Source organism: Apaloderma vittatum, unplaced genomic scaffold (genome assembly GCF_000703405.1).
Source record: "Apaloderma vittatum isolate BGI_N311 unplaced genomic scaffold, ASM70340v1 scaffold3483, whole genome shotgun sequence".
NCBI classification, from domain to species: Eukaryota; Metazoa; Chordata; class Aves; order Trogoniformes; family Trogonidae; genus Apaloderma; species Apaloderma vittatum.
In genome coordinates, this window is record NW_009709675.1 from 15,837 (window position 1) to 42,230 (window position 26,394).

The 26,394-nt window shown below is 36.7% G+C and overlaps 1 protein-coding gene across 1 annotated transcript in view; it reads right to left on the reverse strand.

Moving 5' to 3' along the window:
* LOC104272099 (protein diaphanous homolog 3-like) overlaps nt 1–24,501 on the reverse strand; it is a gene marked incomplete at its 3' end in the record, with an annotated part of 32,550 nt that extends 8,049 nt beyond the window's left edge. Inside the window, exons 1-7 of the mRNA XM_009866999.1 lie at nt 24,334–24,501; nt 18,775–18,879; nt 13,435–13,565; nt 7,574–7,648; nt 7,426–7,495; nt 6,909–7,045; nt 6,337–6,442 (exon numbers count right to left, since the gene is read on the reverse strand). Coding sequence (XP_009865301.1) covers nt 6,337–6,442; nt 6,909–7,045; nt 7,426–7,495; nt 7,574–7,648; nt 13,435–13,565; nt 18,775–18,879; nt 24,334–24,444 — 735 coding nt within the window. The remainder of the gene's footprint in view (nt 1–6,336; nt 6,443–6,908; nt 7,046–7,425; nt 7,496–7,573; nt 7,649–13,434; nt 13,566–18,774; nt 18,880–24,333) is intronic.
* Nucleotides 24,502–26,394: the final 1,893 nt, after the last annotated feature.

Consider the following 26,394-nt stretch of genomic DNA (forward strand, 5'->3'; position numbering starts at 1 on the left):
GGGAGAAGAAACCGGCTCCCACCTCACTACAACCTCCTGTCAGGTAGCTGGAGAGCATGAGGTCTTCCCTCAGCCTCCTCCAGACTAAAAAGCTCCAATTCCCTAAGCTGTTCCTCATAAAATTGGTTCTCCAGTCTCTTCACCAGCTTTGCCACCCTTCTTCGGACACACTCCAGCCCCTCAATGCCTTTCTTGTAGTGAGGAGAACAAAACTAAACAAAGGATTGGAGGTGCAGCCTCACCAGTGCCGAGTACAGAGGAACAATCACTGCCCTGGTCCTGCTGGCCACACTATTTCAGATACAGCCCAGGAAGCCGTTGGCCTTCTTGGCCACCTGGGCACACTGCTGGCTCACGTTCAGCCAGCTGTCCACCAACACTCCCAGGTCCTTTTCCTGAAGCCTGTTTCTGTGCATGTACTGTTTCTAAGAGTTATTCTAATGCTTGTTAGTGGCAAAGCATCACTCTACACTAGGTGGGAAAGCGGTGATAACCTCCAAAAAAAGAAATACTACTACAAATACCAAACAATAACTAAAAAAGAAAATCCTTACTTACCTACATCCAAACCCCATGCAGCAATAACAAAAATTTTAAAACCACCTAAGGTGCCCAGTCCACTTTTGAAAAGTAGACTGAATGAAACCTTCTAGTAAACATCTTGATAGCACTCAACAGAGAAGAAATTAGGACTCTCCTGTTGCACAACCAACTATTTCTGGACACTGAAAACGCTCCTCATACTCAATATTTGTCTGTCATGTCCTTTGCACTCTTACATGTGGCCTTGAACCCTGTTGTTTTTGCTAGTAACAGGCTTTGTATTAAGCCAACACCGTATGCTTCCAGACTTGTCAGGCTTTAATGAAGACTTCACTTGCCTGCCTGGAGCCCTGTTTTGGCTTATTTAGCTACAATGTGATTTATCTAGTAAAATGATAACCAGCAGCCCACAAGTTTTAGATTTTGCTTATCCTTGTATAAGTTTGTGGCAAAATTCACTGTTACATACATTTCTATAGTGAGCAGGCAGCAATATGACCTTAAATAAAATGCAATATAGAAACGAGGAGGCATGGCATGTGAGATGTGCTCACCACTACTGAAAATAACTTGATTAGGCCATTCAGACTTCATTCAGACTAACAACAAATTCTTGGCTTTGAATATAAGGTGTATTCTTTAGGCCCACAAACCGCACAATGGTTTGATCAGTCTCATCTGTGATTTGGACAAAATATATGGTAGAAAACATAGGCAACTAAACCAGTTAAAATTTAGAGCAATAACACCCTGCGGAATATATTCTCATTACTCAAGTATGGGCTGTATTCTTTATTCTTAAACCTTATATTTGTTTTGGTGTGAGTCCAATTTACTAAATCATCCACTTTATCTTTTTTTGTATTTTTTTCCCAGCAACCATGATGAAAATATTTACTTCGTCTAATTGTGAGCTTATTTCATTGAAACCTGTTATGCCATCACCAATTTATCTCTCTGCAGTACTGACTCTTTCATTCAATTGCATTTTCTTGATTCAATTAGCTCTGTCATTCAAAACCAGTAATTCAGTATGTTGACAGATGCCACCAACACCTGCACTCCTGTTAAGGTCAGTGAGGCATTTCAATGCTTGTGGACTTCATTGGACAACATTATCTTACAGCAGGTAAGTACAGTACTGCAAGGTTACATTTACATATCAAAGTCAAACTCCATGCGGTTTGATTACATCAGAATTGGAACCTTTGTCATTGTTATCAGCAGTTTAAAACAGTACATTTTCATGCAAAATTTTATGTGAATGGACTGCTAAGCAAGGAATCAGCATTTATCATACTTGAACTATCAATGAAGAGGCAAATAGAGGCTACACAAAAAAAAAAATCCTGATCAAGAGCAAATTAAACTTTTATCTTTGAGACAGCAATATAATTTACATGAAAGGATGTCTACAGAAGTAATTCCTGACAAAAAAAAAATTTCTTTTAATTTGCCAAATTAACAAGGTACATGCCCTCACGTACTATTCAAACAGAACAGAGACAAGATACGATAATGAAGCAAAACAACGTATCAGTAAAAATACTGTTATTCTAGTACTTTAGTTAAATTTGATAAAATGGGAATTTGATTGCAGTTCATAACCAGAACATACTTTAGATTTCCTGGAACAAACAAGGGAAAGGTCTACTGGATTATGTTAGCAAACTATTTCTATAGGAATAAAAAGCCAAAATAATTATTAAAATTCCAAAGAGAAGTCTACAAGAAGTAGAAATTCCTTGACAATTCTCAGAGTATCTACCACTTAAGGAAAATGCCTGTGGCACTCTAGTTGACAGCTCTATTAAATGTCAACTCCTGAGACACTGAAGAATCAGTCACTGTTTGCACTCAGATGACTGGGCCCTAACTGCACTCTTTTACACTCAATTACTTTGGATAAGGTTCTGTAAACAGTGACAGCCTTTTGAATTTTCAACCATGGACACAAGGTGAGAAAGATGTGTCCATTGCAAAAAAATGTCTCATCTTCAATAAATGAAGAGGTACTTGGGCTGAAGTAGCGTAAGATTTAGTGAAGACACGTAAATTACCTTCCTAGGAAGGCAGAAGTCAACGTGAGCAAAACATTCTGGGCAAATGGTCCATATCTAAAATCAATCCATGAAGACTTGTAGATTCTGTAGGTGGGGGTATTTTGACAGTCTGCCCTTGAGAAGACACTTGAAGAAGCGAAATTATTTTAGGCTCTAACAGCCAAAGGCATGTGGTAACACAGCTCTCTGGTGCACCTTCTAAAATTGTGTTGAAGCACTGAGCAGTTCCTTCGAGGATAAGTCAAGAGCAAGTCCTTCACTTCACCTGACAGACTAGTTGGATTTAGTTAAATTCTGGCTGACAGTTAAAAAGGCTGTAGATTTGGCTTTGGTACAAACAATATATTGCTGTTCGTCAAGTATTTTACCCTTGCTGATGACAAAAGAAAAATCCTTTGAGATGTACCATCTATTCAATGAAAGCTCATTTACATGGATCTTAAATACTTTCTATACATTAGAAAAATGTAGAGAGTTCATGTAAAGTGAGTTTTGCTCTTATTCATCCCATTACACAGGCAGTAATTGGCACGGAAGAACCAAAAATCATCAAACAATTCAGTTGACCAAAATGCCACAGACCATACCATCTCACATTCTCATGTTATTAGATGAAAAAGAAAGATGAATGGTATTCCCTGACAACTGGAGATACTGAGAGGGCAATGCAGCTGATGAATGGATAAGACCTTTTACTTTGTCAGAAAAACACTTCTCCTAGCACAGGCACAAAACACCTGCACGTTTCCATGGGAAAGACCAGTGCTCATTTTTCACAAACTTAATTGGAAAAGGAAGAAGTGCACCTTTGCTTCAGTGTTGTACCTCTTCTCAGTTCTAACTAGAAAATAAGGAGGAGGCATCTGCAACTAGAACTGCACTGAAGAACACTACTCTTCCATTAGATAAACCGTCTGCTTGAGGAACAGTGATGGAAGATGATGAATAGAGGCTAGAAGCATTTATTTGACTCTAGAAGAAGAATAAGAACAGTCTTAAATACATCAAAATGGCTTGTGTCAGAAGAGCAGTATTGACTTCCTCTGTGAGTTGAACAACCAAAGTACTAGATTTGGTTTTTCGGTTGTTTTCATAAGTATATAAGGTACCAAATTGTCTTGTATGCATTTTCTTGAGTGCTGGCTTAAGAAGTCAAATTACATTTACTTTAATAAAACCAGAAATTGGATATTACTCCTGGCTCTTGTCACGCTTTACATAATTTTGGATTTTATGAAAGATAAAAAGAAGAACATTCTTTGCTTTCAACAAATCCAAAAAGTAGATACATCAAGCTTTCGTTAAAAATAAATATCATCATACTGAGGAGGCCTTTTATTTATTCAGCCTTTACGTAGCAGAAATGTTAGTCAATCCAGAATTGAAAAGGTCAGTTGCTAGTGTCAAACTGAACTGCCACAAAGCAAACTTACATATATCAAACAGATAATCAAGGCAAGTATGCCAAGTAACTGACAACTGCAAACTTTTATCTCATTAAAACACTGTCAAATTAACCGCTCAGTCAATGGCATTGCTATGAAAGTTTACATCTGATTCACATGAGGAACGTTGATTGTTCTGGTCTTAAAAGAAGAAATCTAGGAACCATTTGTGGCATATGAAAAAAGTGTCCTTTAGCCCTCTCCTTCCTCATTGTAACTATAGGCCGAGACTTACACAAAGCCTCCCAGCCACTGTCCAAAGAAAAAATTTATCACTCTGCAGTTCTCCTGACAGGCCCTTTTTAGCCCCACTCCAGCCTTGCCAACATAGGATCTCCTTCTTGACCATTAAAGACAATTACTATGATTTTTCATACCTTAGTAAAATACACAAATCTTCTATATGAAGTCAATACTAGTGTGATACACTTTTTAAAAGAAACAACAAATTAACCATAAAAACAAAAATATCCTACATTTCTAGCCAATAAAAGTTATTGCTAAGAGGAGAGTCTACTTGACTGTCTGAGGCTCCCAAGCGACTCTGACTACTGTCATTGGTAATGGAGTGCAATATGCATTAGAGGCATTTAGAAATTCTCGGAGTTGAAGCAAAGAAACTAAAGAATCCATAAATTCTTTGGTTTAGTTTTATTCAAAGCTTTTTAACTCAGTGTAATAAATCCATGCTGAGATAGAAAAAAACAAAAGAAAACAAAACAAAAAAAAAAACAAACAGTGAATTAGAGGACTGTCTTTCCCTCAGTTATCACCTCACCTGGCAAATTACACTATGGCGATGTATTCCTACTCCCAGAAAGCTGAGCAGCAATTCAAAGCTGAATTTGTCCTCTCACAATAACTAATTCCTGCTATGACTATGACAGCAAGATTTAAAGGAAAAAAACAAACAAACAAACAAACAAAAAAAACCCCACAACATCTTGGTGTCAGATTTATTGCTCAGGACCCTGAATATGAAGATACTCATGCACACTACAAAAAAAAAAAACAAAGATAAGAGACAGAAAGCAACCATTTCTTTGCCAAGCTCTATTCTAGAATGAAGAGACATGATATCACATAACAGAAACCTGAAGATGGGAGTGTCAAGAATTGTTGTCTAGAAGAGACCTTGACAAACTGGAGAAGTGGGCCCATCTGAACCTCATGAAGTTCAACAAGACCAAGTGCAATATCCTGCATCTGAGTCGGGGCAATCGCTGGTATCAGAGCAGGCTGAGCAACAAACAGACTGAGAGCAACCCGTCAGTGAAGGGCTTGGGGTTATTCGTAGATGAAAAATCAGACACAAGCCGTTAGCACGTACATGCAGCCCAGAAAGCCAATTGTATCCTGAGAATTTGTGGATGCCCCATCTCCAGAAGCGTTCAAGGTCAAGGTGGACAGGGCTTTGACCCAAATCATTGCAAGATTGAAAGAGAGGAAGGATAATTTTTCAAAAGAGAATCCCTTGGTACTAGCATAATTTCACTACAAGCAATTCTCCACTTTCAAATATTTCATTACGTTTAGTTTTTCTGTGAGACAGATGAAACCAACAGCCATCTTTACTGTCACACATGGATCATGTAATACAAAAGGTGACAGGGGACATGACACAATCTCTTACCACAAATTTGAGATTCATCTTTTACCGTTTATGTAATATTCACAGAGGCTGACAATTACGAACAGTTTTATGTAGTTCAGCTGCACTGAACAAACAATATGAGTTAATATTTATACACTTAGACCAATGATTTATAATGACCATCCAAATGCATTATAATACTTTATGTCTTTCTACTGTAAATTCTACTTCTTTCCTCATTATCTCTGGGTGCAATTTTACAAAATCACAAATGGGCATAAGGGACCAGTTTCCTGCGGATTTAAACATTAATTATAAAAAGTAGTTGCCTAAAAACTTGAACTTATGTTTTACTATTATCAATTATTAAGTTTCAGCAAATACCACCAGAAGCAAGGTAATCTTTTTTGCATCCGAATATATGACTTGCACTTTATTTTAAAAGGCAGTATAAATTTAACTCCTAGTGTCTGTAAGATGTGGGTGAACAGAAATAAACAAATTAACCTGCAACATCCTTGCATTTCTCAGCACTGAATCTTCCCACAATGCATTTTAAAAGATAACGCTATAAACAACATCCTAACAAAACCGTATCCCTCCTCCTTTTTACCATAATGACTTGTTCAATACAGAAAAGTAAGTAACTATTTTCAGTTGTTGCAGAGGTTTATGAAAACAATTTGCTTACTTGCAGCTGAACTGAGTTATCCTGAAGACCTTCTACAATAGGAGAGAATCTATCAATGTTCTTTTCCTCTGCTGCTGCTGTTATAGCTTCCAAAATTTTTTCAAGGCTGTAAGAAATGAAAAGCATTTCCCTCAGAAAAGATATTTAAATTTGATGTTCATTTCTTTTCTGAAGAGCCATCCTGCCAAAGCATTCACCTGCCTTATTTTCTTGCGTAGAAATGTAGAAAATGTAAGCATCACTAGTTTCATTTGGAGACTTTTGTAGTCAAAGGACAACTTTCCTGGATTAAAGTGGTTAAGCTACCTTAAAAGTAATGCTAAAAATTTTTAAGCAGAAGAATGGTTGCATCACTACCTCCATTCAACCAGTACCTCCACATGTCAAAAAGAAAACTCCTATTCATATGGCCATAATAAAAATCACAGACAAAGGTATTCTGAAAACTGAAAATATAGTACCAACATTACTTTCAAATCTAAGCTGAAAATTTTGGCATTTCATTCTGATATCACTATAATTTTGAATATCATAAAAATACCTTACTATTTTTGGCTAAATACAGTACTTACATGTTTTCCTCTCCAATAATGCACATTGCAGAAAGGAGTTTAACTATATCTGTCATCATGTTGGTTTGCTTGGGATCAATTGCTTTGATGAGCAACAAAAGGCTTCTCTCTTCTCCCAAAATTCTTTCCAATCCATACTAAAAAACAGAGGAACAGTTGTAAGGAGAGTTGGAGGAAATCCAAATAACTATCATACACCTAACAAAAGATAGTGACAGTTCCCTCAAGTAAACATTCCAAATGACATCAAAGTCTGTCAAATACTTAATTAAAAAAAATTAAATGAGAGAAAAGTCCAACATTGGTCCCTTATCCTGCAATAAGGGCATATATCAGCAACAGAAGTTTACATTATTCTCTAAGTGTATTTCTGCAAAAAAGAAAGTAGCGGCAGAAAGAACTGCTGCTGATCAAAAACCTGCTTTTCCATATTGCACAGGCTTATGCCTGCTGACCATGTACATTCTCTGGCTGAACTGCAGCAATATAGATTTTCAAATTCAACAAAATCCCATACCTTATTATTCATGAAGGCTCTCAAACACTGTATAACCTTATGCTGACTCCTCTTCACAACTTTGTCCTGACTGAATAAATAAAATATTTAGTGTAACTAAATGCTGTTTACATATTAAGTTGGCAATTTTATATGGTATCACTCTTACTTTTTTGTTTCAACCAGTCTTTCCAAAATATCCAACAGCAGCCCTAGACCTTCTCGGCCAAAGTTTTCAACCCAGCTAGGGAGAAAGCAAAAAGACATTAAAAAATAAAAATAAAATTGACATTTCAAAGACTAATTACGATGAATGAAAATTGTCAGCATAAATCAAAGCAATATAACGGGATCATTTTAAAACCCAATAATCTACTCTTAACAGAAGAGCGAGAGGCATTTCATTCACTCATTGACACAATCAGAAAACCTTAAATTAAAACTTTTTCTAAAATTACAGTAGTCACTGAATTTGTTAATTTAAAAAAGTAAAGTTACTAATTATACATTCTTTGGCACAGAACTGTAATTAAAAAATCCCTGCGAGAAAGGGAAGAAAAACAAAAAATTTCTACTATACACTGTTCACAGAATCATAGAACAGTTTTGGCTGGAAGAGACCTTCAAGATCATCGAGTCCAACCTTTTCCTAGCCCTATCAACACCACTAAGTCATGTCCTTCAAAGCAATATCCACCTGTCTCTCAAACACTTCCAGGGACGGCGACTCAACCATCTCCCTGGGTAGCCTGTTCCAAAGGCTGACAATCTCTTCAGTAAAGAAATTCTTCCTAATATCCTACCTGAACCTCCCCTGGCACAATTTAAATCCATTTCCCCTCCTCCTATCACAGAACAGACCAACTACCACCTCGCTACAACGCTACAGCCCAGCAAAGGATATGCCCACCCAAACTAAGAGCAATTTCTCTAGGGCAACAGTGTCGAATGCCTTACTAAAGTCAAGGCAGACAACATCCACAGCCCTTCCTTCATCCAAGAAGTGGGTCACCCAGTCACAGAAGGAGATCAGGTTTGTTAAACAGGACCTGCCCTTCACAAACCCATGCTGACTGAGTCTGATCACCTGGTTGTCCTGCATGTGCTGCATGATGGAACTCAGGATGATCTGCTCCATCAGCTTCCCTGACACTGAAGTCAAGCTAACAGGCCTGTAGCTTCTTGGATCATCCTTCCGTCCCTTCTTACAGATGGGTGTTATACTGACTGATTTCCAGTCATCTGGGACCTCCCCAGTCTGCCAGGGCTGCCAATAAATGATGGATGCCAGTTCTTTCAGTACTCTAGGATGTACTCTACCTGCCCCCATAGATTTGTGGATATCAATGTGGAGCAGAAGGTCCCTGACCATCTCCTACTTGATTGTGGGAGGGATGTTTTGCTCCTGGCTCCTGTTTCTTGGCTTGGAGGGCTGGCTTCCCGCAGTACAGGTGTTTCTTTGATTAAAGAGCGAGGCAAAGTAAGCACTAAGCACCTCAGCCTTATCCTCATCCTTTGTCACTCTATTTCCTCCTAGGTCTAGCAGGGAGTGTAGGCTCTCCTTCTTCTTCCTTTTGTTATTAATATATTTATAGAAGCTTTTCTTGCTGTCCTTTCCTTTGAAAGCCAGATTAATTTCTAGCTCAGCTTTGGACCTTTAATTACCTCCCTGCATAACCTAACATTATCCTTGTACTCCTTGTGAGTGGCCTACCCCTTCTTCCAAAGGCCATAAATTCTCCTTTTTCCCTTGATTTTCAGCCAAATGTCTCTATTTAGCCAGGCCAGTCTTCTATGCTGCCAGCTTGTTTTATGGCAAGTGGGGATAGTCTGCTCATGTGTCTTTAAAAATTCCTTCTTAAAAAGTGTCCGGCTTTCCTGGACTTCTATACTCTTCAAAACTGACTCCCAAGGGATTCTATCAGGTAACTTCCCAAACAACTCAAAGTCTGCCCTTCTGAAATCCCAAACGAGAGTTTTACTGTCTCCCCTCCTTACATTTCTAAGAATAGAGAACTTTGTCATTTCATGGTCACTATTCCCCAGACAGCCTCCAACTGCCACATTCTCCACTAGACCTTCTCTGTTCACAAACGGGAGGTCCAGCAGGGCACCTTCCCTGGTTGGTTCACTGACCAGCTGTGTGAGGAAGTTATCATCCACACACTCCAGAAACCTCCTGGATTGTTATATCTCTGCTGTGTTGTATTCCCAGCAGATTCTTGGGAGGTTAAAGTCTCCCACAAGAACTACGGCAAGTGACCGTGAGATTTCTCCCAGTTGCTTAGAGAAAGCTTCATCCTCCTCACTGCTCTGATTGGGAGGTCTATCGCAGATTCCCTTCAGCAATAGCACCTTTATTGGCCCTTAGGCTAATCCAAACACTCTCCATCCCATCATCACTAGACTTGACTTCTGAGCTTTCATAGCATTCCTTAACACACAGTGCCACTCCACATCCTCTCCTTCCCTGCCTATACCTCCTAAAGAGCTTGTAGCCATCAATTGTGGCACTCCAGTTGTTGTTCCAGGCTCTCCTGAAAAGGTCAGAATCCAACTGTAAATCACAGAATCACAGAATCACAGAATGTTAGGGGTTGGAAGGGACCTCTGAAGATCATCTAGTCCAACCTTCATCCCAGCATACCTAACCACTACACCATAGCCTCAAGTGCTAGATCTACTTTTTTTTTAAACACCTCCAGGGTTGGTGACTCCACCACCTCCCTGGGCAGCCTGTTCCAGTGCCTCACCACTCGTTCAGTAAAGAACTTCCTCCGAATATCCAATCTAAACTTACCCTGACGCAACTTGAGGCCATTTCCCCTTGTCCTGTCATTAGTAATTAGAGAGAAAATGGCACAGAAGGAAGAAAAACCCTAAAGGAATTGCAGAAGTGTCTGCCTCAAATATTAATCCATAGAGATATCTCCAAGTATACACAACAAATTCTTAATGTTTCAACTGCTACCAAAGCTATTTTTTGGTGAGGTTAAACCTGGGCATAATGTTTCTGTATGAGAAAGCTGTTTCAAGGTCCTGTTTAGTATCACTCCAACCCTCTTAAACATTCAATGATGAAGACATTGTCAGAACATGGATTCTGTTGTGGGTGGAGTACCAATAGTTTCTGGGCATTCTTTGAATTACTATTTTAAAAAAATCTTAAGCTGACAAAAATCACTTGTCATGCATTAACAAAATAGTCTTTTATGTAAAGAGGAAGCTTCCATCCTGCAGCATCAGAAGTTCATCATAAAAATGATGAGAATTAGTCAAATTATTCACTACATTCACTTGACTTGTATTAAAACAGAGGAAACAATAGAGAGGCTCTGCTTCGTCTATTTGCACATCATTGCACTGTGGGTAAAATTTTTTTATTATTACTTTTGATTAGTAACCAGAATAGTTAGATACTCCTATAGTGCTGGGACCTTTCTAGTGATAAATAATAAACAATTCTGTTGGAAATAACACAAGGAAGATGCAACAGGTCTTTTGAAATACATAGTCTTCCCAGTCATAGGATAGGACTAAACAGTTCTTCATGTCTGCTACATACAGAACTGTAATGGACTTAAAATTATATGAAGAGAGAAGACCAGATCGTTCGATTGGTTTTGGTATAACTGGCCACATCTGACCTAAAGATGATACCACCAGCCATTTCTTAGGACATTTTCTGTTAGACAACTGTGCGCAGTGACTTCATGATCATCCAGCAGCTGAGGATGCCAAAAATCATCAAGTGCCTAAAACATCATTGTATTACTACTGCTCTTTCCTCTGCTTCCCCAAAAGAGCAAAGTTTAAACTATCCAGAGCAAACACTCAGCTTCTTCGTCAATTCTACCAAACACCAACCTATCAGTGCCCATATTTTCAAATTATTAAAAATATCCTCTTAATGAAAAGAGCTAAAACTGTTGCAGTTATTATATAAAAGGAGAAGAAATAGATAGATAACTAGTTATCTGTAATACTATGTACAGCTAGATCACTGAACCACTTTTTAGAATTATGTTAGCAACTGGGATACAACACCTTATTTATTTACCTGAAGAACAGTAACCAAGATCAGTGGATGGATACCTTTTCCTTTTGAGGCTTTCTTTATATTGATGGAAAATAAATACTACTTTTTGCAGTACGACATAGATTTCAATGCATTCTCCTAAGTACCAAGATCAAAGTACTCACTCAATATCATTTGAATAAGATTTTACAAAGCCAACTAATTGAAAACAACACTGTAGAACCAGTTCTCGCATTAGAAACTGAAGTGTCAACAAGATCAAAAAGCTGAAGTTTATATAATTGGAAGAAAGATGTATAATTGGAAGTATAATTGGTAAAACAGGAAACACCCCTAAATTATATATTGTCAGAAAGATCACAGCCCACAAATGTGAAGGAATGTCAGGCTAGATCCAATCTAAATTTAATTTTCATCCTGTTAAAAAAGCATATGTTTATTCTTAGGTATTATACATGTACAAAATAAAATCCCAAAGCTTCATTAGTTTCTTATTGTCTCTATCACATGTGTCCAACTTGTATTCTCTATCAAATGTCTCAAGTATAGACCAACAACATTCTCTCGTAGCTGGCCTCCACATTCTTTATTCTGATCCCACTTTTCCACCTCCCTCATCCCTTCACACCCTATCACATTGTACGGTGCTGTCAGGTAGAACCAGCACCTCACAGAGACCATGAATTTTGATTTGGTTTGGTTTGGAGGGGTCAGGGTGGTTAACTTCTCTTGGTGTGTGGGAAAGGGACAAAGGAGATCACATACAAAAAGATGAAACTCAAATGTCAACAAAAAACTACCTAGATGTATCAAAAACCGAGGAGACAGATTGTTCTAAACTCAAGTTGTCACACATTTCATATAGTTTATGTTACATCAATGTTAGTGTAAATAAAAAAAATAAATCTTTGGGATTGTGGGTTGTTGGTTGTTTTTGTGGATTTTTTTAAATAAAGGAGAATCAATACTATATCAAAAAGTAGCTACACACTTCTGGAGGAAGTATATCTTCCACAGAACCCTCTGTAAGAACAAATTCGGTTTATGTAAAACATCTTGCTTCCCAAATGAACCATTACAAATTCTAAATAAGACAATCCAATAAAAACCAAAATTAATTGAAGGAAAGAAGCACCCACATAGAAGACCCACATTAACAACTCTGACAAGCCAGATGCAGAAAGAAGAAAATTGCCTACTTCTTTTATAGCCACGTCCCATTAAAAGCATCCTCAACATTTCAAATCCGTTATTTTGAACAAAACCCAAAACTGTTTCCCAAAATCATGTATTCAACCACTGGCCTAAGTAGGAACTCTAAAAAAAAAAAGTTGTAAATAGAGTAGAAAAAGATATAATTTAATAAATCCAGAATTCACAAATCAACCTACAGGAATCAAATAGAAATTAAGCATAAAGATTAGTATGAGGGTTGAAGTTATGATTAATGAGGTTAGCCTTTTTTTTTTAGGAAAAAAAAAAAAAAAGCACAGGTCAACTAATGCTGTTTTCTCTTCTGTATAGATAAATCCCACAGATACAGCAAATAAATTACTAGAAGGCAGTACTGAAGAAAGTCTTCACATAAAAGTGTCTATGTTTTATGGCTAACTTAAACCAAGGTGCCCATCTCCCATTATTGTTCACTCTGACAAAGCAAAATATTAAAGAGTTAAGGGAATATTTCAAAAATTAATTAATAGAAGCTTTTGACTGTTCAGCACAAGAAAACAAAGTGAACTGCTCTGCACTACACTTGTTTTACAGTCTCTTAGCATTAACTTGGGCAGATCAATGAACTCTACTAAACAACAGATCTACAAAAGATATATAACCAGTGGGGGGAAAAAAAAATGTACAAACATTCACTAATATATATACATTCAATAACTGGAAAACCTTTCATTATGCACATCTGCAGATCCATTAATTTTAATCCGTTAAGAAATAAGAATAAGACTAATCTTTGCAATATGTATTAATGACGTTACCTGACAGGATTACTAGTCAAGGACACACGGAGAGATTCTAAGCAAGTGACTAGCCTTTCATCTGTTGACCCAGATTTTAATTCCTGAATAAACTCTTGAGGTGAAATCTTCCGACTGTTCTTTAGACTTCCCTGAAATACAGAAAATACATTCTTTTTTTTTATTTGGCACATATAGTACTTGAATAGATTATTAATTGCTAACCTTTCTGTTCATTTCTCTTCCTTGAAAAAATAGGGAGGAAAGAAAATATATAATTTAGTCCTAAACCTGTAACTGTTTGTTGTCTACCTACTATATATGCTAAATGCTGACTAAATTTTTTGTGAATTTGTGAAAAAATTTATAACCAGTAGTTAAAAGCAGCAGGCATCAAATGCAGAGGTATATCATGCACACTCGATGAAATATATTATTTTTGTAACGAAGGGATGCTCTTTCTGCCTTGCAAACATCTTCATTTTAAATATTCAGCAGAAGAAAGAAGACAATCCTGAGGTGCTCTGAAGAGAGCATGAGTCTAGAAGGGTGACTGGAGCCATGGGAATACAAAGGGAAGAACCAGCACACCAGAAGAGTACTCAAGCTGTTATTGCAGTAACTTGAGTTCTTGAAGATAATGTTGTAAATTGCTTTTCCCTTAAAGGTCCTTAAGATGAGGAGTATATGAGACTGGGATTATAAAAACAGACTGGCTTTGGTTCCAAGGACTAAAGCAAAAGAATTTAAAAAAAAAAAAAAGAAGAAACAAGAGACTTCTTTAAAACCACTAAAGTTCTAAAGACAAATCCCAGCTCCTCATTTGTTGTATTTGGTATCTGTAGGAATGCAGTGCAACACAAATACGACAATTGATGCAACAACATAAGGACACTCACACAACCTCCAGGTTTGGATTTTGCCTTGCTTTTTGGGTTTTGTTCTTTCTGGCAAATAGGGAAGCAAATGGGGACATGGAGAACACAGATACAAAGGCAAATGCAACGGCAAGTCAATGCAGCACTGCAAAAGCATTTTTCTGGAAGTAATATACTTTCCATTCAAAGTTATATAGGTTCTTAGACTCTGGCTTTGACTCCTTATTGCATGTGTGGCGTCAAATGTTGCTTAAAATAAATTCAAGATATTAAGGACTTTTCTGAAGAATATATAGTATCCACCGTTTTAAACAAAGCAGTGATTGCACCAAATTAATGAAGGTCTACAATTTGCATTTAAATCACAAAATCTAAGAGACATTAACACTGTTCTTAAGAGTATCCTCCTCCTTTGACAAAATCTCCTTTGACAAAATTTGTAGGTGGTGGAAAATAGTAAGTCTATACCACCTGATATCCATTTATGACATTAAAAAGGATATACATCATTTCTACCAAACATATCTAAATTTAAATATGCTCTATAAAACATATCTAAATTCAAAAAAAAGAGGCATACAATGGCGTATACAACCTATATTTGACTTAGTTCATTGGAAAGACTCCCTTTTTTGAGAGTAGAAGCACAAATATTCTGGCATGTACACTAAATAGAGTTACTAAATAATACTTGATAATCTAGTGGGTTAAGTCAGGAGTTGAAGAATAGACTTGCAATGCAATAACAAGTTGAAATTACTGACTGTAAATGGTGAGGCAGTCTTACTATGCTATCATACAGAGCTTCCTATTTTCTTACTTTGGTAGATCCTCAAGAAGTGGCGAAAAACATAATTTTCTCCTCCTGAAACAGAAGATGAGGAAACAGTTCCTAGCAGAGAGGTGAAGTTAACAACTGGAAAGAAAAAGACAGACCAGACTGCTCTACTGCCATTCAGAGGGACTTCAACAGACAGGAGGAATGAGCAGAGGAATTGCAGGGAGTTCCACAGCAGGAAATACTAAATCTTGAACCTTGGGAGGAATAATCCCATGCACAACACGTGTTGAGGCCAACCAGAGGGAAAGTAGGTTTACAGGGAAGAAAATGGGGGTCCTGGCAGGTGACAAGTTGACCGTTGAAGGAGATGATCCTTCCCCTCAGCTCAGCAGTGGTTAGAAACATCTGTAGTATTATGTCCAGTTTTGAGCTCCCTAGAATGCAGGAGACATGGACATACAGGAATGAGTCCAGAAAAAGCCGTGGACACAATTAAAGGAGCATCTGTTGTACACAGAAAGGTTAACAGAGACAGGATTGTTTAGCCCCCTTTTAGTCCTATCAGTAAAAGGACAAGAGGCGCAACCTAAAATAAAGGAGTTTTGTTAAACGTAAGACAAACACAGATTTCCCCAGGCAGCTGGTCCCTGGAACAGCCCACCCAGGCAGACTGTACTCTCTTGGAAAAGGGACTAGATAAGGCACTGGAGAAGATGATCAGAGGAGGGCCACAAAGATGATCAGAGGGCCTAGAGCAGCTCCTCTGTGAAGACAGGATTAAGAGTTGGGATTGTTCAAGCTGAAGAGAAGACTCTGGGAAGACATTTTAGCAGCCTTCCAGTACTTTAAGGGGGCCTATAGGAAAGATGGGGAGAGACTCTATGTCAGGAGGTGTAGTGATAGGATGCGGGATAACAGTTTCAAACTGAAAGAAAGTAGATGTAGAATAGATATTAAGAAGAAATTCTTTTCTGTGAGGGTGGTGAGACACTAACACAGGTTGCCTAGAGAAGCTGTGGATGCCCGCTCCGTGGACGTGTTCCAGGCCAGGCTGGATGGAGTTTAGAGTAACCTGGCCTAGTGAGAACTGTTCGGGCCCATGGCAGGGGGGCTGGAACTACATGATCTTGGAGGTGATCCCTTCCAAGCCAAACCATTCTATGTCTCTATAATCTCCAGAGGTTTCTTCCAGTCTCAGTTATTCTATTCTACAAATTTACTGTCTAAAGGGAACCGGCAACAAGGGTTTCTGCCTGGTTATTCAAGAGTTTATATACCAAGTACATCCATCCTGTTACAACAATCCCCAAACATTTTAAGACAAGCAAATATATACCCCTGAGGCATAATCAAGGGAATTTGAGTTACAACTGTGATATAAGGAGGAAATTGTTACAACTGTGGTGTAACAGGCAAGCAGGGCCATAGCTGAATGCATATGCAGCAGATACAGTCCTCTGTGCAATCTCGGAGCTTCGCAGCTGGTCTCTGCAGAGATGAGCCAATGGACTGATCAGGGACAAGATGACCAAATAAACTCTTAACAGTTTTCATGACAAAGTATTTAGTTAAATGGTAGAGGAGAGCTCCAGTTAGAAAAAATTAGCAAGTCCCTGAAATTCTCCTGGAAGTTCCTGCCATGTATAGACCAATTGACAAGCACTACTTTTACACCTAAGCCTATGGGTTAATATCCTGGATGGAGAATCTGTCATTTCCAGTGACTTCCCCCAGCAGTTCTTGCTCTGATACTGACCAAGCTGGATGTAACTAAGATACTGATAAATAATCAGTAAAATTGCTTTCTTTTGATGTTATGACCATTAAAAAATATTTTGGAATAATTTAATATAATCAATATCAGTGTGTGCACTGGAAAGGTCACACAGGACAAGCCCAGCCTGACTATAAGAATTCATTACAATGACATTTCAGAGTCTCATCTGACACAACTGAAGAGTGTCACAAGCAATGGAGACTCAAGAAGAACATCCAGACCACCCTGCTACAGACTCGGATCCACACCTGAACATTACCCTGTGCAAAAGATGCCAATAAAGTGCGAATGGCTGCACAACATACCCGCAGTACCAGGTACAACTTATTTGTAGTTACACCAAGGTTCTGCAAGATACGGAGAGTAAGATACATCTGCCGTGCTTAAATGAGAGCTGCATTTGGTATCAATTTTGAAACTGATTATATTAGCTACATTTCAGCATGGGAAAAGCTGCTTAAGTTCAAAATGCTCGAGTTAACTGAGAAGCAGGAAATATCTTGAGGCATCAGTGCCTCTAGAAATTTAATTGCTCAACTGAAGAACAACTGGTCTGTGAGCAGATGCGGTATGAAGTCAGCATTAATTAACTCAGTTAAAACATTACAAGGCAGTAAGCTGCACAACAAGAACAAAATCTTGTGAAGAAAACTCACTTTAAAAACCCAGTCTGTGTGTGTTCAACATACAGGACAGTAAAACTTATGGCAGAGTAACATCACAGCAATGCTGCTCCAAAACAAGGAAACAGATTTTTAAAACTTTTCGGGGCTGCAACATTTTCGTAGGTGTTTATAGAGCAGTTAAGAATGTGGCACTGTTTCTAACCTGAAATAAACACAATACATACAAACTGCTACAAAAACACATTGGCCATAAGAATCTCTAATAAACAGAATCACACTGCTTTTTGTAGATGAGAATTCACACTTGCATAACAGCTTTTAAACACAACTGTTGTTCCCTTCTCCAACTGTTTCCTTTTAAATACGACAATGACATAACAGCAAAGAGCATTTTCATTAAAGATTTATAAGCCATGATAGTTTAAACAATGTGTGATATATATCTCTAAGATAATGTTGTTAAGGGAAAAAATTAGGCTCCATCTAAACACTATACATTACAAGAAAACAAGAAAATACCAGCAAAATAATGAAGTAATTGAGCAGAATTATCCAAGCATGCAATTTTTGCTATTGTTCAAATTTTCAGTAAGTACTACTAGTATCCCAAACCCCAAGACTGTTTATTCTTAGCAATTTTTCTACAAGGAGCACCCTGAACATGTTATAAAGAGTGATGATAACACCATATCTAAACATATACAGAAATATATACAGAAGCATGCTTTCAGCCAACTGTTTTAGAAGTCTCTAAGCAAAGTGGAGTGAAATGAGCATTGGAGGATGCACATCAGTGGAACTTCAGTTATTTTTAAGTAACTAAGTCCTTAAGCGACCGATTCCTTCTAAACATTACCCACATACACAGAGGTAGATCACGGTATTCTATACACAAATAAGCACCTGAGCACAACCACACCAAACCCAGTAAAATTTCTAGATGCATCACTAAGAGATGTGCTTTGTGAATACTGGAAAGGAGTTGTGCATTTCTAAGAAACAGAAAAAAAAACCTGATACCGAAGTCAATGATGAAGCTTTGACTATAGTGGAGCCCATTTTTATCACCATTTGCTACTTCATTTTCAGTGATTCATTAGAGGCAAAGCCTCTATTCTTCATATTAATATTTTTTATAATGAACATCTTTCACTGCAGCTTATAAACGAATGAGATCATGCCCTTCAAAAACTTTGTCTATGAGAAAATTTAGTTAAAAGAATGTAACATTTTCTGTCTAATAGGAAAATAATGTAAAAATTAAGTCATTTTTTGTGTACTTCAGAGAAATTTACTTACAGACTTTGAAGCAGTGCTGATATATTGCATCACCATTTCTTTTTTGGTATTGAAATCCTTTTCTCTTAATGGCATCTTCTTGTCTTCATTTAAATTCATATCTTCCTAGAATGAAAGGAAAAAAAAGCAAAAACAAGTTGTAAAAGTAGTCCAGAAACATAGCTGTTTAACTATGAAACTGATTTAAAAACACACAAACATATGAACTTGAGCAACTGAAAGCTGTTATACAAGCAACTTTTCATAAGTTAGATGTTTCTCAAACCCACAAAAACCTTTATCCATCTTTCCTAGCAACTCAGACTAAAAGAACAGTCAATTACGGCAGTACAAAAGAGTATCACAATGCAACCATTATTAGCATAATCTTGTCTTAAAAATCACCTACAGTTTCACACACACACACACACAAACCTACAGAATAGTGTTATTTAACACTTCCTAAAACATTTATACATGTATTCAAACTGGTCTCTTACAAAGATCTTTTTAACAATATATCAATTTGTCCTATAATCCTGTTCCTCATTCCATAAATACTTAACTCTGGGCTGCGGAATCTGCTTTGTACTGAAAGTAGCTCACAAAATATTCACCTTTGCAATAGCTAAGGCCCAAATTCTCAGTAAATTGATAATTAAATCAACACCCTTGATTGTTAATAAAAGCCCATCACAATTCATTCATGCCAACATAAACTCAGAGGTCAAAAAGAGCAGATGCAGAACTCCGTTCAAAGCCACGCAGTCACTATTCATTGACATTTCTGACATGGAGACTTCTACCGTCCCCGCTTAGAAATGTTCTGATCATTGTAATCACTTCCACATCTGTGAGAAGTAACATTTCCTATCATAGGAGGTTTCTTTTGGTTTTTTTTATTAAGAAAAAAAAAGCTTTAAGAAACAATTTAGGCACACACATATAAGCACATACAGCATTACTATGATCGCACAAGCTTAGCAAGAATTACTGCAGTTATTTTCAGCCAAGACTCTAAAGGTGAATCCTGACCTGCCTTGGCAGGACCAATGCTACAAAATCAGTGGATGACAAACTGGATATTAAAGCAAGTCTTCCAGCAGTTTTCATGCTGAGTAGGACAGAATCAAGCATTGTTCCTAGAAACATTTAGAGTTCTGTATAAATCTGAGCTGTAAGAAGACACTGTAAAAAAATGCTTGACCTCTTAAGCTGAACTTCTTCAAAGTACAATTAGGGCAATTTTGCATAGATTCTGAATTTTTCCACACACATATGTTACTGTTTCTTTTCCTTAAGGGCTAGAAAATTTCCTCACTTCAGTCTAGTATGCATTTAAATTATTACTTATTATTTAGTATTATTAAATTCACATTTTATTATTATACTATGCACTGCATTTATAGTATCAGACTTGTATATTTGATTATATATATATATGATTATTTGATATTTTTAGTATCAAATACAGGGTGCATGCTGTGAAAAGTTTTTTCATTCAAGCAATAATAATACAGTCTTCTGCCTCCTTGCAGCAAGTCTGCATATTGGTGCCACTTCCTACACCTGCAGGTAACCACAAAAGAACTGGAAGAAAGGAGCTTTGCATGCTTCAATTTTTTCTCATAGTTTTGTTCCTCAAAATATTGCATTCCTTTGATCAAGAATTTCATAGAGAAATTATCTCCTTATGCTCAAACCAAAATTCTATCAGTGCACAAGAACACACATATTCCTGAATATTTTGCAAGTTCCCTCATAATAATCAAATATGAGGGACATTATCTTGAAAGGACATGATGCATTTTTTAGCTTTTATTAGAGGAAAGTAAATCAAGAAACTACTATAATTTACTATGTTCGGAAGCCTAGTATCATGGACTCAAATATCCACACTAAATTAAAAACAATGAAATTTAAAAAACAGGGTTAAATACACATACATTAAAACCATTGTTGTGATCACATATTACACGTGACAAGGTAATTTTCTTCCAAGGTAAGTAAAACGGCGGAAAAATTTTGGTGTGTGCGTATACCATTTGGAAAAAAGTGGAAGATATTGGAAGTTACCTGTCTGTTATCAAAGCTTACAAAAGTCAATGCAGATTTTTTAAGATGAGAAAGAACATAATCAATCGCAGTAGTGTCTTCAGAATTTCAAAATCAAAAGCCTAAAGTAATCATCTGCTCCCAGAAAGGGTACATAAGGGCTGTTAAGTGATCAGATGGAAAATTTAAAAGTTACCCAAGAAATCAATCTACATGTTTCAATTTACTAGTCAAGCATTTAGCAGTTAAGCACATAAGTACCCACGACTTTGACAATTCATTAATGAATTCTGACACTGATATATGGGTTTAGACAGAAAGATTTGGGAAGTGCTAAAATGCTTGTAGAATAAGAACCAAAAAGTAAGTTCTTTTCAATTTCCTTCTTTAAATGCTTGTTTCAATAACAAATTCTTTCAAAGCCAGAAGAATACTGCAACTTTAAACTCTCGACAACTGCTCAAAAACCTTTATGTCTTATCCAAGACATTTCTTAAGCTTTAAAATGACGGGAGAGGGAAAACGATCGAAATCAAGTCAGACTGCCAAAAAATACAACAATCTTAGTGCCCCCTCAGCCTTTCATTTGTTATGTTGTCACAAGTATTTCTCATTCTATGCATTATTTCTGTTTCATTAATTATCTTCTAAATGTACAATATATTTATGATTATTCTTATTGACAGGCAACACATCTACAGAGATATGCACATGACAACTCATACTATAAATTACTAGAATCAAGTCCAGCTTGACATTATCAGATTTTTATTTTTTTTTCCTGGAAGTTCCAATAAATTTTTTTTTCAATGCTGTGCCTCAAGATTCCTTTCCACAGGGATACAATTGTATAACAACACTGGCTTCAAATAAAAACACATTTTATGTGTATATTTAATAAGGGTAGCTATATTTTATTTAATATTTAAATTGCATTTAAAACCTATATAATCAGAAATGTAAGAACACTGAAACCAAATTATTCCTCTTAAAGTTACACAAAAATATATGGCTAAGTCTTTCTCGATGTTTTCCAAGAGTTATCATGCCTTCAGTGAGGCATCTTCAGTATCTTGCCTGCAATATGCTACAGGTTGTCTTTTCAATAACAATATTGAAATGCATGTGTATTCTGCCTCAGGGGAAAGAAAGAAAAGCTTTTCACATTAGCCTGTAGCAACTGCAAATTCATTGCTCTGTTTAAAGAAGTTTTGCACTTCCCAGACTTGCTTTTTTAAATTTTCTGTAAAATAATTTATGAATTGCATAAGAGGAAACAAACATCTTGTTTTTCCTTAAAAGTTAAATTATTTTCTCTTATCACATTTAAAAAACCAAAGGTGGGGAAAATAAGAAAGCTATCAGTACAAACTACATTCATTAATCCTAGATATAACAGCAGGTTTATTTATAGGAAATATTCTGTCTGTATTGTGCATTAAAAAGTAATTTTCTTTGTTGTTAGTTTCATCAAATGATGCATCATTATAGCAATTGATTTATACAGATTAGAAGTATTCAGCAGTACAAGGAGCATGTCAGATATGTCTTAATTTATAAAATATTTCAACTCCATTCTTTTATTTCCTTTTAAATCATTTGAAGTTATTCTACAGGTGAGCAATACCTCTTTGGAAAATAAGAATAAGTCATTTCAAGGGGATATTTTCCTAATTGCATCCACAGAAATGAAAGAAGCTAAATGACAGTTAATTATTGTCTGGTTTTACGAGCTCTTTGATAATTTTTGCTATTGAAACCACACAGGATGCTACCGCATAAACAGTTGGGAGAAGGAGGCAGTATGCATCAGGGAAAACCTAAGATATAACGTAATACATTCAGTGAAACTTCAGAATTTAGAAACTACTCCCTTCAGTACTAACCAATTGACTATATTTCATGCAAAATTAGCTCTAAAAGCCTAGCTATAACCTTCAAATTGTTCACCACCTCCCCAAATCATTTAATTTGATCAGAACACCAAACTAGAGGCTACAACATACAATTAGCTCTGTAATACAGTGTGACTAAACTAGCTTTATTCCAGTCCATTCAAGTGTGGATAATCTGAAGAATCCTTTCTGTTTCACATGTTACAGCTAAAATAACACAGATAAACTGTCTTTGAGAAACTGCTTTAAGTGCTTTGTTATTCAATTAAACTAGAAAAGCAAATTATCCAAGATGTTATCATTACTTTAACATGTTTTTGCAAAGTACTTATAAAATTGGAATTACTTGCTTCAGGATCCATGGATATAAGCATTTCTGTTTTACCTACGCATGCAGTAGTAACTATGTTTCTGAGGATTTATTGAAAGTTTCCATTCTTTTATGGTACAGCCTTAACATGACATATTATCCTATACTGTTGGACGGTGGGGAAATACAACCTACACTTACATAGTAGGGAAGCATCCCTTCAAGTTTTACTTTAAAAAAAAAAAGACAACCCTCCACCCACACTCTTCTACTTCCAAACATTTGAGCAACTATCATTCACAGTGAAATTTCTTAACAGAAGTAAAAGGTATAACAAGGTATACCATGAAAAATGGACCATGGGAGAACAAGTATAAATACAGAAGTTGATAACACAGTAAATTAAGTCTTCCCCTTCATCAGTTTAAACATGAAAATCCTGAAACCTATCATGTAGTCGTAGCTCTCAACAGTTCTACAAAAGCATCTGCAATACTAAACCAATATTATTGAGTACTAGGAATTACAAATTCCATGCAGGAATTCATCTAAGAGCAAATTTAATTTCCTCCCCATTCCAGCCTCTGGTAGGCCCTTTGTGTTTCAAGAATTACTTGTCACTTGCTGTGAGGCAGAGAAAGAAATTGTAATCTAGGCATCGCTCTCGTTGTTAATGTTCTCTTGTGCTTTTCAGATCACAGTCACTCTGTTCTCTCATGGCCGTTACATGTTTAGTTTTCAATTGCCCAAAATGTCATCATCATCATCATGACAAAAACACCTCACCCTCTTGAAGTGGTACCAATGCCACATGATCCTTCCAGCAAGTGACTGCAGCACAGTAATGATGACAACTAAAGAATGAAACAAATTTGAGATTGCACATGCAGACAAATTTCCTTTGGAGGCAAGAACCTTAAGCCTTTTTTTGTGCAAGAGTGACATGGAATATAAATTCAGAATAAAACCCTGCTGTGACATTCAAAAGAGTAAAACCCTTTCATGTAAGTTTCAGGTCACCTTGAAAGCATGCAGGATTCCCCATTTCTTGTTTCTCCTTAAAATCCCTTGCATAATCTCTCTTCTAATAATCAGAAACCTTTAGTTTCCATTTTCAATATATCTGGAACAAAATCTCAACAAAATAATTCAAAGTGTTCATTCCCTGAGAAACATTTTAAAACACACATAATTACAACTCACAACAACATCAACATTAACAATTCAGGTAAAGATCAGAACACATGTACAAAATGCGGCACCTGTCAGTTAGCCATGTGGTCATTCTGTAAGTAAAATAAATCATCATAAGACTCTCACCATCATTTTTTCAAATAGCGCTATGATTTCTCTTTCCGACAAAGGTTTTGGAGCAAAATCCTCCGCGTCCATAGGTGTGGATGACCAGTCTGTAGAATGTGAGTGCTTCATATGTGGCAGAGGAGGTCTTTCCTTTTTACTTCCTGGAATCCTTATACTGGCAAATCTGTCCAACTGAAAACAGAAAAGGTATAACGTATCACATACTGCTTCCATTCTATTCAACCCTAATTAAGAAGGGTGTTCTTGGAAGCTAAACATTCTTATTTTTCTGAGGTAACTTGCTGTTATTCAACTGCCTTATTTTAAAGCATTTTCCTAAAGATACATATAATGGTCACTTGCCTTAGCACTTAACAGACCAGAATCCCATTATGTTATGAAGAAATAACACAGAACATGAGAATTTTACAGAAAGTCTGGAGGAAAATCCATTTAAGAAGAGTTCTTCCCAGCCATTACATGTACAATATGAAAAAGAAGGCTTATTTATCAAAAACATGTTTTGAATTGGTTTTTGTAACTCTGAAACAGCTGTACATCTGACACTGTAACAGAATATACATATATGCAAAGAAACTATTTTTTATTAAAAAACAAGTTAGTATAACTAAGACACTGTTTTATTTATTTTCCGTTTGCATTACGTTATTCAAAACAGTGCCTTTCTGTACTCCGTTATTTACAAATTCATGTTGGAGAAGCATAAAAACCACCAGCTCCTTTATTAAAGTTAAGTAGGATACACTTATGGTTTCATGAAAAATCCTCAGGACTTCGCACCAACATGAGACAATAACTCTGATTTACCCTTTCAAGAGCCAGATGTGGTTTGGGTTGTGGCGTGTTTCTTATACTGCTTTGATATTTATTTTCAGTAAAGATTTACTAAGGGAAATTTTAAACATTTTCATTATTAGAGCCTGTGTGGTTTAATGTATATGGGCAAGGACCAACAACGCAAAAACACCTGACATACTCAATGGGATACGCTAAATCTTAATTGTCTCTGCAGCAGCCTTTTGAACAGATGTTAACAGCAGCATTACACTTGTCAACACAGAAGAAAATTATGCAGCATTTGATGAACAGGAGATTTTTGGACAAGATTTCAACCATATCAACAGACTTACAGCTTTGAAATAGTATGCAAAAATTTTCAGAGACTTCAATATATCTTGAAGATAAGTATCTTGAGATATCTTTTAATAAATACATCAAAGTTACCAAACTAAATGACAACTAAAATTATTATAGCATCTGTGGAATTAAGATCAAACGAGAGCAAAGAAAATTAGCAGCAAAAATTGGGTACAAGTGCTCCACTATAGTCAGAGCAAGACTTGACCATTAGACATCCACGCAGAGAGGTTTGGAGGTAAAAAAGACTCTAATTCTTCCCGTTCATACTTAAAAAGGAACAGTTTTCGGAACACAGACTATAAGCCACTCACATACAGATGGCTGTCGAACATGCAAAAGCAGAAAATTAATCCAGCATAAACATAAAAGAGCTCAGCATAGATGACGGAGCCCTTCAGTGTTACATCAAACCAGCAGGCAAATTAAAAAGTACACTGTAATTACATAGGCAAGACCCAGGGAGAACTAGAGAGCAGTTTCCCTTCCTGCTTTAAAATCAAAAGTCTATGGTAAGCATGGGGGAGGTGAAGCCCAACTGCAAACTACAGCGACTAGATTGGAATCCTCAATACGTATATATATAAATAAATCACATAATATCAGATTTTTCTTCTCAAACAATGGGTTTCACAGAGCACCAATGAAAAGCAGCACACCTGCTCCAAAGAATGAGCTAGCCTGCAGCTTCTCCATGCCCCACTGTTCACTGTGAAGTCTGTAACCTAAGCAGCAAACCATTATATTTGAATATTCTTTGTACACAGACTTGAAGCAGGAGTAGATGGAAGACACTTTGGCTGAATATTTCGGACAGTGGTTCAGCCAGCAGAGAACTGACTAAATTAGTCTTAAGAGACCTGTGCCCTACACTCCTTAGCCCACCACTCCTGAAAAATCTCAGCGCCTTCCTTTTGGTTC